The sequence below is a fragment of the Mustela putorius genome, unplaced genomic scaffold (genome assembly GCF_011764305.1).
Source record: "Mustela putorius furo isolate JIRA1106 unplaced genomic scaffold, ASM1176430v1.1 tig00003987_pilon_pilon_pilon, whole genome shotgun sequence".
Taxonomy (NCBI): Eukaryota; Metazoa; Chordata; class Mammalia; order Carnivora; family Mustelidae; genus Mustela; species Mustela putorius.
Genome location: NW_025422126.1, coordinates 18,134,372 through 18,154,182, shown reverse-complemented (window position 1 = coordinate 18,154,182; position 19,811 = coordinate 18,134,372). Strand labels below are relative to the sequence as shown.

Here is a 19,811-nt window from a genome sequence, read left to right as displayed (position 1 = left end):
GGCATGAGGGCTTCTTTGGCATGAGCAGTAAAACTCGCACAGCCCTTCAAATCAGCAGCAGCAAAGAAATTATTGCTGACACCAATAATTCTTTCTTTTTCCCAGCCTAGAATGTTCAAAGCTTTTATTTGCTCACAGAGTCTTTATTGGCTCACACAGAGTACTTTTGAAAGTCTCAGGAGCCCATATATTTGAAGTAGTCAGTGACATATATATGTTTCTTTTTTAGCCTTAGTGTTCTATTTTTTAATATCTCAACTCATTGTATGCATAGTAGCCATTGGAAAGTGGGATAAAGTGGGAAGGTTTAGGACTCAGTTATGTATCCTGTAGACTGTATTTTGGGTTTAGAAGTGAACTTGAGATATCTACTCAAAATTGTTACTTACTGCAAATAAAACATTTTAGGATGATCCTTAAGCTACTGAAGAGCTAACACAATTTAAGAATGAATTAACGTTCTGAAAAAGACACTACTGTAAAATATTGTGATTGGGAGTAAAAACAGAATGGTATCATTTTATAGTGTAGATCCAAAAAGACTACGTCGGATTTTTTCTTAACATTTCCTTACTGAGCATTGGTCTGAATATGGTAATCTAGTCACTGGAACCCAAAAGCTAGAAAGTTTTCCATCCGTGTCAATTTCCAGATAGCCAACTATGCTGAGCATGGAAAGACAGAGGGGGCATTTATCAAAGCCCGTCTGTCAATCCAATAAATCCTAGGAGGTAAAAGCATAGATTTCCACATGAAGACATTGTGTACCTAAGACATACCCATATTTATGTCTACAGGAGCTGATAGTGATGGTATTGCCAAACCACTGTCCTGGAAATTATCTCAAAAATGCTTCTCTGGAAATGTTCTTGCACACAAGAAATATCTTACAAATAAGAGCATTAATTTTTCCTCTTTACATCTCTATCCCCATACTCAAAATGAGAACAATAGCTAATAAAGGCTGAGAACTCACAAGGTATTAGTATCTTCCAGTATTTTTACATTGCATGAGGGCTTTAGAAACTATTTTCAGACTTATTTTATTTTATTTAATTCCAGCTAATTAACATACAGTGTTATATTAGTTTCAGGTGTACAGTATAGTAACAAAAATTCCATACATCATCCAGTGCTCATCACAACAGGTGCACTCCTTAATCCCCATCACCTAAATCACCCACCCCCAACCCATGTCTCCTCTAGTAACCATCAGTTTGTTCTCTATAACTATTTCTTGATTTATATCTCCCTCTCTCTCTTTTCTCCCTTTGCTAGTTGTTTTATTTCTTAAATTCTACATTTGAGTGAAATCATGTGGTATTTGTCTTTCACTGACTGATTTACTACACTTAGCATTATACTCTCTATCTCCATCCATGTCATTGTAAATCGCCAGATTTTATTCTTTTTTCACGGTTGAATAATATTCCAGTGTGTGTATGTGTCATATATATATGTATGTATGTATACATATACATGACATATACATACATATATATACATACATACACACACACATTAAACATTAAACATTAAACTTTATCTATTTACCAATCAATATAATCAATAGACATTTGGGCTGCTTCTATATCTGCAATATCCATTACGGTAAATAATGCTGCTACAGACATAAGGGTGCGTGTAGCCCTTTTAATTAGCGTTTTTTGTTTTTTGTTTCCTTTGGATAAATACTCAGTAGTGTGATTGCTGCATCTTAGGACGCTTCTGTTTTTACCTTTCGAGGAGCCACCATACTGTTTTCCAGTGTGGCTGCAGCAGTTCACATTCCCACCAATAGTGCACAAGAGCTCCCCTTTCTCCACACCCTTGCCAACACCTGTTGTTTTTTGTGTTGTTGATTTTAGCCACTCTGACAGGTGTGACGTGATATTGCATTGTAGTTTTGATTTGCATTTCCCTGATGGTAAGTGATGATGAACATCTTTCCGTGTGTCTGTTAGCTGTCTAACTGTGTTCTTTGGAGAAATGTCTTTTCATGTCTTTTGCCACTTTTTCATTGGAGTATTTGTTTACTGGGTGTTGACTTTTATAAGTTCTTTATATATTTTAGATGCCAGTCCTTCATAAGATATGTCACTTGCAGATATCTTCTCCCATTCCAAAGGTTGCCTTTTGGTTTTGTTGATAGTTTCCTTCACTGTGCAGAAGATTTTCATTTTGATGAAGTCCCAACAGTTTGCTTTTGCTTTTGTTTCCCTTGCCTCAGGAGATGTATGTAGAAGAATGTTGCTATGGCTGATGTCAGAGAAATTACTTCCTGTCCCCTCTTCAAGGATTTTTATGGTTTCGGGTCTCATGTTTAGGTCTTTAATCCACTTTGAGTTTATTTTTTTGAATGGTAAAAGAAAGTGGTTCTGTTTCATTCTTTTGCATATTGCTGTCCGGTTTTCCCAGCACTACTTGCTGAAGAGAATGTCTTTTCTCCATTGGATATTCTTTCCTGGTTTTATGAAGATTAATTGACCATATAGTTGTGGATTTATTTCTGGGTTTTCTATTCTATTATGTTGATCTCTGTGTCTATTTTTATGCTACTACCATGCTGTCTTGGTCAATACAGCTTTTTCATATAACTTAAAGTCCAAAATTTTGATACATCCAACTTTGCTTTGCTTTTCCAAGGTTGCTTTGGCTGTTTTGGGTCTTTTGTGGTTCATATAAATTTTAGCATCGTTTGTTCTAGCTATGTGGAAAATGCTGTTAGTATTTTGATAGGGATTGCATTAAATTTATACATTGCTTTCAGTAGTATAGACATTTTAAACGTATTTTTTCTTCCAACCCATGAGTTGGAAATATTTTTCCATTTCCATTTTTCCATGGAAATGGAAAGTTTTTCTATTTCTTTGTGTCCTCTTCAATTTCTGTCATCAGTGTTTTATACTTTTCAGAGTATAGGTCTTTAAATTCTTTGTTAGGTTTATTCCTAGGTATCTTATGTTGGTGCCATTGTAAATGGGATTGTTTTCTTAATTTCTCTTTCTGCTGCTTCCTTATTGGCATATAGATATGCAGCAGATTTCTGTACATTGATTTTGCATCCTATGACTCTACTGAATTTGCTTATCAGTTCTAGCTGTTTCTTGGTGGAATGTTTTGGGTTTTCTTTATGTAGTAGTAAGATGTCATTTGCAAATAGTAAAAGTTTTACTTCCATCTCACCTATTTGGATGCCTTGTTGTTGTTGTTGTTGTTGTTGTTTTATTATTGTCTGATTGCTGTAGCTAGGACTTCCAGTATTATGCTGAACAAAAGTCATGTGGGGTGCTTGGCTGGCTCAGTTGGTAAAACATGTGGCTCTTAATCTTGGGACCATGAGTTTGAGTTCCATGTTGGGTATAAGAGATTGGTTAGAAAATTTTTTTTTAATTTTTAGATAAATATCTTATTTATTTATGTACTTATTTATTATTTAAAGAGCACGCTAGCATGTGTGGAAGGGAGGGGTCAGGTGAGGGAGATGGGGGTGGGAGAGAACCTCCACAAGACTTGCCTGTACTCAGAGCTGATTGCAGGCCTCCATCCTGCTGCCAGATCATGACCTGAGCTGAAACCAAGAGTCAGATGCTCAACTAACTAAGCCATCAAGGTAACCCAAATAAAATTCTTTTTAAAGTGTGGAAATCCTTGTCTTGTTCCTAATCTTAGGGGGAAAATTGTCAGTTTTTCCCCATTAAGGATGATGTTAGCTATTGAATTTTCATATATGGTCTTTATCATGTTGAGGTATGTTCCCTCCAAAGCTACTTTGCTGAGAGTTTTTATCATAAATGGATGTTGTACTTTGACAAAAGCCTTTTCAGCATCTATTGAAATGATTATATGATTTTTATCCTTTCTCTTACTGATGTGATATATCACATTGATTGATTTGGGACTATTGAACCAATTCTGCAATCCAGAATTATCCCATTTGATCATGGTGAATGATTTTTTTTAATATATTGTTGAATCTGGTTTTCTAGTGTTTTGTTGAGAAGTTTTACATCTATGTGCATCAGGGATATTGACCTGTACTTCTCTTTTTTAGTGGTTTCTTTATCTGGTTTTGGTATTAGAGTAATGTTAGCCTCATAGAATGAATTTGGAAGTTTTCCTTCTAATTCTGTTTTTTTAGAATAGTTTGAGAAGAATAGGTATTAAGTCTTCTTGAAGTGTTTGGTAGAATTTTTCAATGAAGCTATCTGGTCCTGCTTTTCTTTGTTGGGACTTTTCGGGATTTCTGATTCACTTTTTCTGTTGGTTATTGATCTGTTCAAATTTTGTATTTCTTCCTGCTTCAGTTTTGGTAGCTTATATGTTTCTAGAAATTTACCCATTTCTTCTAGGTTGTCCATTTTATTAGCATATAGTTTTCTTAATATGCCCTTAAAATTATTTACATTTTTGTGTGTTGGTTTTTATTTCTCCTCTCTCACTTATGAATTTATTTATTTGAATCCTTTCTCTTTTTTTCCTTGATAAATTCGGGTAGAGGTTTATCAATTTTACTGATTGTTTTCAAAAAACCAGGTCCTGCTTTCATTGATTTGTTCTTTGTTGTTGTTGTTGTTGATTTCTTTTTAGTAGTTGTTTTTTGTGGGGTTTTTTTTTTGTTTTTTTTTTTTTAGTTTCCATATCATTTATTTATGCTCTAATCTTTATTATTTCCTTTCTTCTGCTGGTTTTAGGTTTTTTTGTTGTTGTTCTTTTTCTAGTTCCTTTCAGTGTAAGGATGTTTATTTGAGGCTTTCCTGGCTTGTTGAGGGAGGCCTATATGGCTATTCCCTCTTAGAACTGCTTCTACTGCATCCCAAAGGATTTAGACTATTGTGTTTTCATTTTCATTTGTTTTCATATTTTTTTATCCTTTCTCTTATGTCCTAAAAATGAACCGTTCATTTTCTAGTAGCATGTTATTTAACCTCCATGTATTTATAGTCTTTCCAGGCTTTTTGTTGTAATTATCTTCTGGTTTCATAGTGTTGTGGTCAGAAAAGATGCATGGTATGACTGATTTTCCTGAATTTGTTGAGGTTTGTTTTGTGGGCTAATATGTGATCTATTCTGGAGAATGTTCCTGGTGCACTTAAAAAGAATTTGTATTCTGCTGTTTTAGGATGGAAGGTTCTGAATACATCTGTTAAATCCATCTATTCCAGTGTGTCATATAAAACTATTGTTTCCTTGTTGATTTTCTGTTTAGATGATCTGTCCATTGATGCAAGTGTGGTGTTAAAGTCCCCTAGTATTATTGTATTATTATAGATTAGTTCCTTTATATTTGTTATTAACTGTTTTATGTATTTGGGTGCTCCTATGTTGGATGTACATTTATTATTATATGTCCCCTTCTTTGCCCTTTTTTCAGTCTGTGTTTTAAAGTCTATTTTGTCAGAGATAAGTATTGGCTATTCCAGCTTTCCTTTGACATCAATTTGCATAAAAATGTTTCTCCATCCCCTCACTTTCAATCTTCAGGTGTCTTTAGCTCTAAAAGGAATCCCTTGTAGGCAGAATATAGATGGGTCTTGTTTTTTATCCATTCTGTCACCTTATGTCTTTTGATTTGAGCATTTACTCCATTTACATTAAAGTAGTTATTGACAGATATGGACTTATTGTTATTTTATTATTTGTTTTGTGGTTGTTTCTGAAAATTTTCCTTTTTCTTTTCTTTCTTTTATGTTTTGCTGATTTTCTTTAGAGATATATTTGGATTTCTTTCCTTTTATTCTTTGCATATTTATTAGTGGTTTTTGACATATGGTCACCATTAGGTTTGCATATATCCTTTTCTGCATATAATAGTCTATATCAAGTCAATGGTCCATTTAAGATTGAATCCATTTTTAGATAGATATATGTTATTATATTTTATATCCTTTTATTTTGTGAGTTCCTTGACTGATTTTTATGGGAATATTAATTTTACTGCTTTCGTGTTTTCCATTATACTTTCAGTGTTAGCTGTGTTTTCCACTTAAACACTCCCCTTTAATGTAAAGAAAGGGGAACTCTCTTACACTGGTGGTGGAAATGCAAGTTGGTAGCCACTTTGGAAAACAGTGTGGAAATTCCTCAAAAAAATTAAAAATAGAGCTACCCTATGACCCAGCAATTGCCCTACTGGGTATTTACCCCAAAGATACAGATGTAGTGAAAAGAAGGGCCATCTGTATTCCAATGTTTATAGCAGCAATGGCCACAGTCACCAAACTGTGAAAAGAACCAAGATACCCTTCAATAGATGAATGAATAAAGATGTGGTTCATATATACAATGGAATATTACTCAGCCATCAGAAAGGATGAATACCCAAATTTACATCAACATGAATGGGACTGGAAGAGATTATGCTGAGCGAAATAAGTCAAGCAGAAAAAGTCAATTATCAAATTATCAAAAAACTCCTGCATTGGGAGATATGGTATGAGCTGGGGTTTTGTCCAGTCTTCTTGAGGAAGTGGCCTGTCATGCTGGAATTTAGGCAAGACTGACTGGGAAGGACTGACTGAAACATGGGTCAGAGTTTCTTAAGAAAGTTAGGTAATGAGTGGTCCGTGTTGGGCTGGATACCACAGGTAGCTCTGTGTTTATGCTGAAGGGCAGTGCAGGGAAATGGCACTTTCCATTTCCTTCATTCTTGTGAATGGTGCTTCTTTAAGACATGCTCCAAGATGAGCAGATAATCTCACCACTCTGTGCCCTAAGAACTCTTCAGCTATCTGATTCCATGCTGAATGTCTGCAATTTATTTACCTGCCTCTTCTACAAGAGTAGCCCCAATATCTTCCAGGTTCTCCTGGGCCCAAGCCCACTGACCTTTAGAATGTTAGGCTTTAAGCCCCACCCTTTGCAAGAACTCATGAAATAATTCAGGCCTTCTTACCCTCCAAGTCAATTGGTATGGGGATTTGTTTTCCTCATGCAGTCCCCTGTGTGTTAGTCTGTCTCTCACCCTTCTCTGCAACAGTGGCTGCCTCCGCACCACAGCAGCCATAACCTCTTTCTCCCAAACTGAGTCTCCATGCTTCCTACCTTTTATCTTTAGTTATGGAGTTTCTTCTGCCAGTCTTCAGATTTATTTCTAGGGTATTTAAGATGATTTGATAGTTATCTAATTGTACTTGAGGGGCAAGACAAGTCCAGGATCCTCCTACTCTGCTGTCATCTTCCAACCTCATAAATTCCTTTTAGACTTACTGTAAACATCATTCCTGAAAATATCTTTTATATAATAAGTTTAGCCATTGATAAAAGGAAAAGTAAGATCAGCCCCTATCCAGATTATATCCACATTCCCTAAAGCTGAAGACAAGATTAGAGGTTTACCAAATTTCTTACTTGGTTAGTAAAGGAAAATTTTGTCATTTTATTTGAGTGGAGATTAAAAAAAAAAAAAAAAAAAAAAAAAAAAACTTTCTACCTTTTTTAGAAGCCTAACAGTAGTACTTGTTTAAACTTCTTGAAGTTATTTCAAAACTGTCTTTCATCCTGCTGAGGTCAAGTCACCTTCTCACATGGGATTATCTTCTATTTCAGGTATAAGCTTGATGGTAAAAAGGAAAAAAAAGTTCTCTTAAGAGAAAGTGAAGCAAACAGGCTTTTTTGTTATTCTCAGCTTAGTATCATGGAAAATTCCAGTGTCACTAATATGACAGTAGATACATTTTTGGGGAATGAAATCTATTGCTTTTTCATCACTGAAAACTTATATCATTAGCTAAATTATCATTATATTCTTGTTCCTAAGGTATGAAATAATGAATTTCAAGGAAATGGGAAAAGATTATTTTGATTACATCAATGTTGGAAGCTGGGACAATGGAGAATTAAAAATGGATGATGATGAAGTATGGTCCAAGAAAAACAACATCATCAGATCCGTGTGCAGTGAACCATGTGAGAAAGGCCAGATAAAGGTAAAATAGAGTCTTTTTTTAAATTTTTTTCATAAATTCAAAAGTGTTCATTATCATTGGTTATTTCTTTTAAAAAAAGATTTATTTATTTGAGAGAGAATGCGTGGGTGTGTGTGCAAGCTGTGGAGGGAGGTTGGAAGAGCAGAGGGAAAGAATCCCAAGAAGACTCTGCACTGAGTGTGGAGCCTGACACAGGGTTCAATCTCACAACCTGAGATCATGACCTGAGCAGAAACAAGGAGTTGAACACTCAACCAACTGGGCCACCCAGGTGCCCCATTACTGGCTATTTCTAAAACATTTAGATATTTGCTTTTTTACATTATAAGCTTACATTTACATTATAATGTCAGAAATTGTGTTTTGTGGGGTTTGGGGGGTGTTTTTGTTTTGTTTTGTTTACTTTTCTCTCATTAATTCCTTTTGATAGTATGACCCACAATAATCTTAATAGTCAGACTGATTGAACCAGTTGTTGAGTCATGCTTCTCCACACCCTTTATACTCATGTAAGCCTTTTAAAGACATGTTTCCTGGGGATAAATAGTTCACAGTTGGAAACCACATTAATTTCAAATTAACTTAACAAATGTTTATCAAACTCCTGCTAATGTAATAGTTTATATCAATGGGGCAAAAATAAGTAACACACATTCACTGCCAGAAGATTTATAGTCTAGCTGAGGAAAAATGGGCACAAATAAGCAACATCATATAAAATGCAATGACTTCATTAAGAAAGGGAAAAAAACATGTATATAAGTTCATATGAAAGAAAGGAAAAGGTTTATTCTGAGTAAAATATCAGACCATGAAGAACTGATACGATCTCAGGGAGAGATGTGGGAAAATGATCACTTATGTAGAAGGAACAGTAATAGGAAAAATATAGAAGTAGTCTATTGAAGACTGTTCTGGAATAACTGAACAATCTAGGGTACATTGCTTCAAATAGTCATTATTAAAGAGAAAGTCAAAATGATAGATTGAACCCATATTTGTGGAGAGTTTTGAATGTCATACTAAGCAGGTTGAACTTAATTTTTATTAACCAGGATTCAGAGTAATCTTCACAAAGATGTTGGGATAAGCTGGACTATAGTTGGTGGGAGGTATGAGTAGCTATGAAACATGAATAGAGAAAGTAAGGACACTGTGATAATGGTGACAAGAAGCTTGGATTATGGAGGGAACAGTGAGAATGGAGAGTGAGCAGGGGAGATATTTGAGAGAAATATTATATAGACAGGTATACTCAGTCAGCCCTGGTTACCAATTGGATATAGTGTTGGAGAAGAAAAGGAAATCTATGAAAATCAATCACCATTTCAATCTTAGTAACTAGAAAGTGTCATTTTCAAGCATAGAAAAATGGGAATGGTTTTAGAGAAGAATAATGGGCTAGTTTAGCAGCCTGTTGATCTTGAGATATCTAGCCAATGATAGAAAACACTGGCCTACAACAATGAGAAGGCTGAAGATACAGATTTAGAAGTTAACTGACTAGAGCTGTAGTTGGAGCTGTTCAAGTAAATCGGTCACTGACCCTGAAAGAGAAAATAAAAGTAGACCAAGAATAGATCTTGAAGATCTGCTTTGAAAGCATAAAGCAAGAAAAAAAGGTAGAGTGAAAGACAACAAGGCCACGGAGAGACAGAACGAGAGAGCACACTATCATGTTAAGTGGTGATCAGTGGAAGAAAGAGGTCAAGGAAGACAAGAACTGAGGGAAAGATAGGAAAATTGGAGTTAGCCCTTCATCTGGAGCCTTCTGAAAATAGAACTTGGATCTTAAACAAGATAAAAGGGCAACTGAGCAGCAAGAAGAATCAGGTAAGGGGCAGTCCTGGTAGTTTGAGGGCATTGAAAAGTTACTTTTAGACTGAGTAAGTTCTGGCCACAGTTACAGGAAATAAAAAGTCAGAAAAGAAAGAATGAAGATATAATAAAAATAGAAAGAAGTTTAGTTATTTGGGTATAATACCTAGGGGAAGAAAAATGATACCACAATTATTTACTTATCAAATACTTATTTAAATATTACAGTACAACATTTCAGGCAGTGTATACACCTAGAGAAGTTGGACTTATTCTTTTCAGTCAATCTTGGGTTTACCCTGTTTGGAGGTGTTCATTCATCAATGATTACAAATGAAACTGAAGTAATTCAGTATTGATTGTAAGATCTTTAAGAGGTGGTTCTGAAGATTTGATAAGCATAAAACCAGAAAGAAGAAAGAGAAGATAAATAAAGATAAATATAAATTTATTAGTATCTGCTAAATGGCACAGTAGCTTATAGAATAGCTAAAAATTTCTGTATGTTTTGTTATGGTACAAAACAAGTGTTAGTGAACCACAATTCATGTGCCAAATTCAGTCTGCTGCCTGGTTATATAATTAAGTTTTGTTGAGGGGCGCCTGAGTGGCTCAGTTGGTTAAGTGTCTGACTCTTGATTTCAGCTCAGGTCTGATCTCAGGGGTCCTGGCATCAAGCCCACATTGGACGCCGTGCTCAGTGGGGAGTCTGCTTGAGATTCTCTCTCTCCCTTTGTCTTTCCCTCAACTCATGTGCCCATGTTCTCTCTCTGTGTCTCTCTCAAATAAAGAAATAAATCTTTTTAAAAATAAAGTTTTATTGAAGTACACCATGCTCATTTCTTTATCTATTGTCTATGCCTGCATTCATGTTATAATGAATAGAGTTAAAGAGTTGAATTCCAATAGAGACTATCTGGCCCACAAAGCCAAAAGTATTTACTATCTGGTCTCTTGCAGAAAAAGTTTGCCTACCCTTAATATTCAGTGACGGTCTGCATCTTGCCCAGTCATCTTGCAATTACACTTTGTATGTGAAATTCTTTTTCGACTCACTCAGAATATTGATTGTTTGTAATTTCCATTTCCTCCTGCGGAAAGATAAGCCTATGTAAATTATCACCAGGACATTATTTGTTTTGACTTTTCACAGCAAGACAGCTTGAACATATAACTTCAAAATGCTAAAGGGCTGATTTGGGAGATATTTTAATATATACTTTTCTACCCCGTTCTATGGGGAATAACTTACATGATGGAAGAATTTGACTCCCTAGTATCATATTTTTAATACTAGTTAATCCATGATGCTTATTTAGTCTTTTTAATCCCAAATTTTATTTTCCTAACCATATATCATTTTTCACTAAATATACAATTGACAACATTTTCTTAATATGGTTTAAGGGTGTCATTGAGCAAATTCATTAAAGATGTCAACATCTCATGCTATTGTTCATATTTGTTAACTTAGTGTTGATGGAAGTATACTTGGTCTGGCAAAGGTTCAAATGTGTTACATATGGTTATTCATAAAGGAAGCATCACTACTTCCACAGTCTTCAAAAAGAATGGGAATCACTATGTAACAGAATTATCACTACCTCTTATACTCAAAATCAGTGTGAAACAGTATATATATATCAAGTGAAAAAAAATCAATTCTGAATGATCAGAAACAGACATACAGAGCTGTCACCAGAATTTTAAAAAAAAACTGTAATATTGGAATTACTTGGAAAAGGAAATGAAATTATTTTGGTTTAAAAAAAAAAAGAACCTGAAAAAAAATCCTGAAATTTACACACCAGTGCAAACTAAAGCATGGAAGTGAGCATATTTTTTAGAAAGAAAAGTGCAACCGCTTTTCTATGCCCTGTCTTGCTAAGAAAGAGAATTCTTCAATATTTCAAATTCTTGTTTGCATTACAAAGCTAGTAATTGTCCAATAGTAGTTTTACCAAGTGTGGTTGAAATTACCTTAAAATCAAATTTATTTCTCTATGTATATATTTATATGCATATTACAAATAAAACAGCTAACATTTTTAGAGTGTCCTACAGTTTACAAATCACTGTGCTATTTTATTTAATCCTCAGGAAAGCCTATATAGATAGGTATTATTTTAAAAGCATTGGTCTTGGGATCAGCTGGGGGACTGTTCAAAGCTGCACAACTATTTATTTAGTGGCTACAAGAAAGACTAGAACCATAGCACCTCTTGATTCTCAAGGCCAGGACTCTCTACTACATCTTTCAAAATATCATGAACCCTGTCTATATTGTTTTTAAGTTTTATTTTAATTCCAGGTAGTTATACGTACAATGTTATTTAGTTTCAGGTATGCAGTACATGATCCCATGCTTCCAAACATCACCTGTTCATTGTAAGCTCTCTATACCTCAGTTTTCTCCCTTAAAAAAAAAAGAACAAAATAAAACCAGCCACCTTAAACAGAGCCCCTGTAATGTTTTAATGAGATAACTGCATGCAGCATGCAGAAAACAGTCAAAGGAGTAGTATTGTGAAGAATACTTAGATAGATTAAGCAGGTCTAATTAGTGATTCTGCCTCACTTAGCTGGTTATTTTAAAGAAAGGACGATTCAGACCCTTTCATCATCATTCTCTCCTTGTGTGCTTGCAGTGTCAAGAGCCAACAAAAGGGATAGAAAATATAAAGAAAGAGGTGCCATTTCTACCAATGTGAAATAAAATTTAATTCTGAAAAAAAAAAAAAAAAAAAAAAAGAGAGGTGCCAGATTCCAACGGTTTCTGGCTATCAGTATCCAGACATGGTTACTGTCAGTAATAGAGTCAGCATGGAGGACAAGGAATCTACGGTATAATCATCGCTGTGTCTGGTTATTGCTGGTGATTAATCACAGTTTTAATTATTTATAGGAATGTTTAATGAATGCTGTCTCTACTCCACAGAGGCTATGCATGCACCAGTGGTGGAAAAAAACAAAAGACATCCATTTCTAAAAAATAACATCTGGGACTCCTTCAACAGCTAAATTATTTCAATTATTTCCCATTGCCTTAAAAAAACCTAATGGATGAAGGGTATATAATAGCCTCAAAGAACTTATCCACTGTCATCCCAAGCAAATCAAAGCTATTAGAGTAGGAAAGAATGAGCTGTGAGTTACTGACCCAGATTTTGAGTAGAAACAGACCAAGAGACAAACTCCAGGGAAAAAAAAATCATGTTCTACCTCTTAATTCAGTAGAAATTCTTAATTATTTTTTAATCAATATGGGTAGATTTCTGAACTGTAGCAGGTATATGATGTTTTTTGCTAACAATTATTCAACTACTGGAGGGAAGTCAAGGTAAATTCATAGAGTAAAATTTCTTAATTTCGGGTAAAGATGGACACAGACTCTGGGGAAAATTCAGTAACACACATAAATATGTAAATGACTGTATTTATATATGAGCATAAACACAGGCACTTAATTAAATATAGATATCTAAAGCTAAGTATCCAATGACTTGCATTTAATTTAATTCCAGACCCTATCACCAACTAATTTTATGATGCGGACTGATTACTTAAACTCAGCTTCCGTTTCTGTGATTATAAAATGAGAATATTAATACTTATCCTGTCTATCTGATACCATTTGAAATAATTTATGTGAAAGCCATTTCTGTTTTGCAAAGCAGCATATTTGAATAACAGATTGCTGGATTTTTCTCTATACAAAAAAATAATCAAAATTTTAAATATTTACCTTAGGTGATCCGGAAGGGGGAAGTCAGCTGTTGTTGGACCTGTACACCCTGTAAAGAAAATGAGTATGTCTTTGATGAGTACACCTGCAAGGCGTGCCAGCTGGGGTCGTGGCCCACTGATGACCTTACAGGTATATGTATCACAATGTCAGCTTGGGTACATACCTCAAAATCAACTGCAAAAGGACAAAGACGTGGGTGGATGGGGTCACAACTCCAAGTATTTCTCATCTTGGTTGTCTTGTTCATGTGACGAAGAATTCCCTTAGGGACAGAAGCCTTCCCAAGCTTGGGCTAATCATAAAAACATCTCAGGAAGAGATTGGTCAATATTCCCACCTTCACCCCCAAAGTAGATCAGAATTCCTAGGTTTTCTACTGGACTTTTCCACCCCATTCTCCAGATATTCCCAGAAGATCCTAAGCAGGGCCCCAGTTAACCATCATTTGAAGTGGAGTGGGAGAGCTGTTAGCCAGGTAAAGACTAAAATATGTCATGACATATCCAAGAGCAAAAATGTAGCATGTAGTTGGGTGGAAGTTGGTCTAAAACTTTGATACTCTTCATACTTTTCCTTAGTCCAAACCAGGAAGCTCTAACTAATGAGTTTTTGAATAATGTTAGCACAAGGTAAAACTCATCTCTGCTTGGTTTTTTGTTTGTTTGTTTGTTTTTGCTATTATTGTTTGTCTTGTCTGTTTGGCTTTTGTGTTGTTTTGGTTTGGGTTCTTTTTTTCTCCCGAACATGTAAAGGGATACGTCATTGTGTTATCAAGATTATATTTCATAGCTATTTCTAATTTTTACAGTACAAAACAGAATATAATACCCTTCACCTTTTCTTCCAATTTATTCCATAAACATTTGTTAAATGCATATGTTACATGCCTATTTGCCTACCATTAAAATAAATATAAAGAAATAAAGATGCAACATCTATCTTAAAGAAGTTAAAAAGGGGGTGCCTGGGTGGCTCAGTCATTTAAGCAGCTGACTTGATTTTGGCTCATGATCTTAGGTTCCTTGGACTGAACCCTACATTGGGTTCCATGCTCAGTGGAGAATCTGCCCCCCCAAATAAATAAGTAAATCTTTTTTAAAAAGAAGTTAATAAGGGAGGCAAAAAGGTAAAAATATTATTACAATTACAATAAAAGGGAAGATTTGTGGACATGGACTATGAGGAAAGGACCTATATAATTTGGTTTTCAAGAAAAATAAGAGAAAAAACACTCCAGGCAGGGGACCCATCAAGTGGGATGTCAGGTCATGTAGTGGTTTTACAATTAACGTAGATCTCCTAGAGGCTGGGAGACTATAAAAATCAGTGTTAAACTCCATCCCTCACAGGGTGAGAGATTAACCGGGGTAGTCATATTAGCAATTCCAAAAGCCTGGTTCTACAAATCCTGTGATCCTGGACCTTTCAAGATAAGTTCACATTAATGACTTTGCTTCAGTGACTGGTATTTATATGGAAGACCTCCTTTAAAAAATAAATAAATAAAACATCCAAGTGCCTTTTAATAGTACTTGAGTCCTGTTTTCATCACCAGACCATGAGCTTTCTGATAGTCATACATCCTGGTATTCCCAGAGCCAACTCAGCACTGAACACAAGCCTTCAATAGACTTAGTTGAATGGATGAGTTACAGCATACACACACACACACAAACTGTGTTTAATATTAAATAAAGGAACAAGAATTTTAAAAATAAAGGCATTAGGGAAGAAATCATTTAAATTTGCAGTTCTTCTTTGAAGAAGTGAAAATTAGTTGAGGCCTAAGTGAGAAATAGAAATAGCTAGCTAAGCATGGTGAGAAGGGCATTTCTGACTGAGAGAGAAGCATAGTCTGTGTATGAGTAACCAAATGGGAAAATCAGAAAGGAAGCAGGAACTAGATCATATATAACCTTCTAGAACATGTTTATGATTTGAGTGTTTGGTATGAAGTGTAATGAGAAACCATTGCAGGGAGTGTAATAGGAAAAAAAAAAAAACAAACATGATTGGATGTATATTTTCAAAAATATAATTCTGGTAGCTGTCCAAGAGAATAATTTGGAGAGGGATGGAATGTGGAAGAAAGGGATACAGGTTGGGTGGCTACTGCAGGCAGGGGTTCTTGGTGTCCTGGACTAAATAGCACATTGGAAGGTTGGAGATATGCTTTTGAAGTAGAATCAACAGAACATACGAGTGAACTGGCTACAGTAGATATTATGTAAAGGTACCAAATTTTCTGCCTTGAAGACTGAAGTAATAAATGCATTCTTTGATAAAGATCAATAGTTTGGTTTGTCTTAGATCAGTTTGACATGTCTTTGAGATTTTCAGGTATGGATTAATTAATTTAACAAGCTCCTTAGTTTGAGCCAGAAAATGTAATAGGAGCTGGAAAAACAAAATATAGTCAAAGCTTCCAAGAAACTTAAAATCTAGTGGGGGAAAGCATATAAACAGTAACAACACAGTATACTTGTGCTGCAGGTAGATGAGGAAGGAACAAAGTACTATGAAAATATGAAGGAAGGCATACTTAACATGGAGAATTGGAGGAAGAGAGATCTTGATGATGAGATCTTGGGGCACCTGGATGGCTCAGGTCATGGTCCCAGGGTCCTGGGATCAAGCCCTGCATCAGGCACTCTGCTCAGTGGGGAGATTTAAAAAAAAAAAAAAAAAAGGTATAATCTTGAGGCATAATCTTCAACTCACTTTTTTTTAAAAAGTGGAGAGGTTCATATTGGAAGGTGTGTGCAACATTAAGGCTTTAAATGGCACCACCATTCTCTTGGGTGCCCTAACCAAAATGAAGTGCACCATCTTAGACTCTTCTTTATGCTTGGCCACCCATATCCACTCACTTGTCAAGCCTGGCTATTTGAATTTCTAAATATTCTTATTCCCTCCCCTCCTCTCCATTTGTACAACTCTTCCCTTGACCAGGTTCTCATCATTTCACATCTGAGCATTGCAGTAATTTCCCAGTGTACTTCCCTATTCCCAAATGTATGCCACAAAACTCTACAAAAGTCTACTTTTCATGTTGCTGCTGGATAATGTATCCAAAATACAGAATTGTCCTTTTACTTCATTGTTCAAGACTTAGCAGTTTCCGTATCTCTACTGGATACATTCTAAGGTTTTCAACATGGCATACAAAATTCCCTCTCATCTCCACCCTCCTATAACCTTTCTAGTTCCAGTCACTACCACTTGGCAACTCTCATTTTACCTCCTAGCATCAAGGACTGTTTATAATACGTTATCTATACACAATACCATTTTATTCCTCTATGTCCATCCCTGTGTTATCTTCTCCTCTTGGAAGGCACTTACTCCTCTTTACTTGAGTAACTCTGACTCAATCCTTTCTTACGCCATTCAAATGTAACCTTCTCTCTGAAATCTTTGTTGATGTACTTAGACTGAGAAGTCCCCTATACTGTATTTCTAAAGCAAATTCTTCTTCCCTCTTTAGGTCAGTATTCAAACTGGATTTTAATGGCCTTTATCTTTATCTTCCTCTCCTACTGAATCATTAGTTGTCCAAGGATGTGAATCTCAATCATATTTGCATTCCCAGCATCTGACATGATGCCTAGCACAGGGGAGAAACTCAGTCAATGTATGTCAACCAGCAGGAGGATTGTGGGGAGTGTAACAAATGAAGATGAAAGTACATATTAGGGCCATCCAGTGACAACAGGCTTTAACTAAAGAGTTTGGACTTTATCCTGTAATCAGTGTAGGGCCAGTAGAGGTTTTCAAGCAGAATGAGAGGCTTTTCCTCCCGCTGCATGCATAGATGTGAGTGCATGTGTATGTGGGAGTAGGGGAAGAGAAGGTGGGAGCAATAACTGCCAAACTTGGAAAGGTTTCTGCATTGATATCATGTGAAGTTTAACCTTTAATTGAGATCTACGGCATTTTTCCAAGTAGCCTATAGGTGTTTGCGACTCTGTCTCACTGACTCTGAATCAAAGTAGCAGATCCCTTGGGGCTGCTCTCTAGCCAGAAAACTGCTCTGATGACTTCAGCTCTTCCAAAGCCACCACAGAGATGCCTGGGGTATATTTTAAGTCTTCCTTCCACCCACTTGGCTTGTAGTTACTCTACTGCAGCCCCATAACATGACAGCTCAGGTCACCTCTGGGTCAGTGCCCTCATTGTGATAATAGAGAGCAACTACCACATACATGATGCTTTCTACATTTCAAGAACTGTTTGGAATCTTACAAATGTTAATTTATTTAATCCTGCATGCCAATTCTATAAGAATGGTAGCATGGTCAAGAGATATGAGCCAACTAACAATTGAATAATTGTTCAGAAAAACAACTAAAAGTGGCAATAAACTGACATTAATAACTGTTGACATATTTATCCATATATCTGTATATTTGTGTCTATTCATATGATAGATGGCTGAAATGAAGATGACTCATTGGTAGGAAAAGGTGTTTGCTGGGATTATGGGTGACTTTTTCATAAACACACACACATAGGTGTGTATAAACATATATGTATATAATATTGGATTATGTTATGAGAATGTATTTCTACTAATTAGGTCATTAAAATAAATTTTAAGCTAGCCATTTTCTTTTTTTTTTAAGATTTTATTTATTTACTTATTTTATTTGCCAGAGAGAGATCACAAGTAGACGGAGAGGCAGGCAGAGAGAGAAGGGGAAGCAGGCTCCCCACAGAGCCCAATGTGAGACTTGATCCTAGGACCCTGAGATCATGACCTGAGCCAAAGGCAGAGGCTTAACACACTGAGCCACCTAGGCACCCCAAAGCTAGTTATATTCTTAATAGCTATCATAAATTGGCAGGAACCAGGATGAGGAAAAGTGAGAAAGAGAATCTGACACAAAAAACAGGAAGAAGAAGAAAAAAAAAGATTTAGAAATGGAGGATGAGGGAGAGCAGAACACAATGGCCCTAATCCTACTTATTCTCACGGAGACAGCAAGTTTTTATTCTTTGTCTAACACTCTTCCGATGTCTGTGTTAGCAGGGAATAGGATAGATGGAATCCCTGCCCTCAAAGAGATGATCATCTAAATATTGATGGAGAATAGTGAAATGCTCATTGTTAACACCAGAGAATACCCAAGGGCATAGGGCCCTTATCAGTGGAAGCAACTTAGATGAGTTTTAAGTTTGCCCCTTCCGTGAACATTGGTCATACAAGAAAAGGTGGAAAGTTGACTAAACTAAAATGAGAGAGAAGAGTTTGGGGCATAGAATACAAGAATTTAAAAGGAACAGAGACTATGGGGTGGAGGGAATGAGCGGGGCAAGTGAGGCAGAGGCCAATGCTTGGAGGGCTTTGTGAGCCATGGTAAATAATTTGAAGTTTATTCTAAGGGAAACTGAAAATCATTATTGAATCATTTAGTCATTTGTTCAACAAATATATACCTAGCACTTCTTCTGCCCCAGGCAGTGTTCTAAGGGCTGAAAATATTTCCATGACTAAAACATAAAATTCTCTACCCTTATGATGTTTACGTGCTAGTGGAAGAATAGTTTGGAACAAGGCAATTATCACCTCCAGGAATGTCCAAAAAACTGAAGGAAGTTAATGCAATCATTTACTCTATAAATATTATTCAAATAGTTGCGATGTAAAGAGTGAATATTTTTTTAAAACATGGCTTCATGTTTTATCTGCAGAGAGAGAAGGGAGGGAGTCAGATGGGAGTTACAGAAGAGGTTTTAATTTTGTCTGTAAGCTGTGTGTGTGTGATATGAGATAAGTATGACAAAATATTGCCATTTAACAAACCTGGATTTTTTATGTTTGTTCTATAATTCCGTGTGTGTTTACAAAGTTTAGAACTGAAAATATTCAGACTACTTGAGCTATTTAAATATTGAATACTGAAAGATACAATTTAAAAATAAAGATTAAAATGGGGATTTTAAAAGGAGGATAAGAGAAAAACCACTGTAATGAAATTTTGCAGATTACAATGTGAAGCTATTTGCGGTTTAGACTATGATGTTGTGGTGGGGGAAAAAAGAGCAAGGAAGAGATCTGGTTAGGAATTAAAATCAAAAGGAGAAGGTAATTGTTTCCCTGACAGAAGAATGCAACTGCAGTCTAATGTGGTTTGAGCAAGGAAGGAGGAAAAAGATAGTGGAAAGCAACAATTGGGGTTCAGTATTCAGAGAATTCCTTAAAAGCTTCTGCCAAGACAACTTTTTCATTGCACACCATTCCCCACCAGATAAATATAAAAACTGCCTAGAAAGAATCTTTAATTTGTTTCTGTCAAAGAATTTGGGATGGGCTG

The 19,811-nt window shown here is 35.7% G+C and overlaps 1 protein-coding gene across 3 annotated transcripts in view; it reads left to right on the top strand.

Annotated features, from left to right (window-relative positions):
* GRM5 (glutamate metabotropic receptor 5) overlaps positions 1-19,811 on the top strand; it is a 530,405-nt gene that overhangs the window by 436,438 nt on the left and 74,156 nt on the right. For all 3 annotated transcript variants that reach the window (XM_045071440.1, XM_045071437.1, XM_045071438.1), the window contains exons 6-7: positions 7,760-7,928; positions 13,497-13,623. In XM_045071440.1, coding sequence (XP_044927375.1) covers positions 7,760-7,928; positions 13,497-13,623 — 296 coding nt within the window. The remainder of the gene's footprint in view (positions 1-7,759; positions 7,929-13,496; positions 13,624-19,811) is intronic.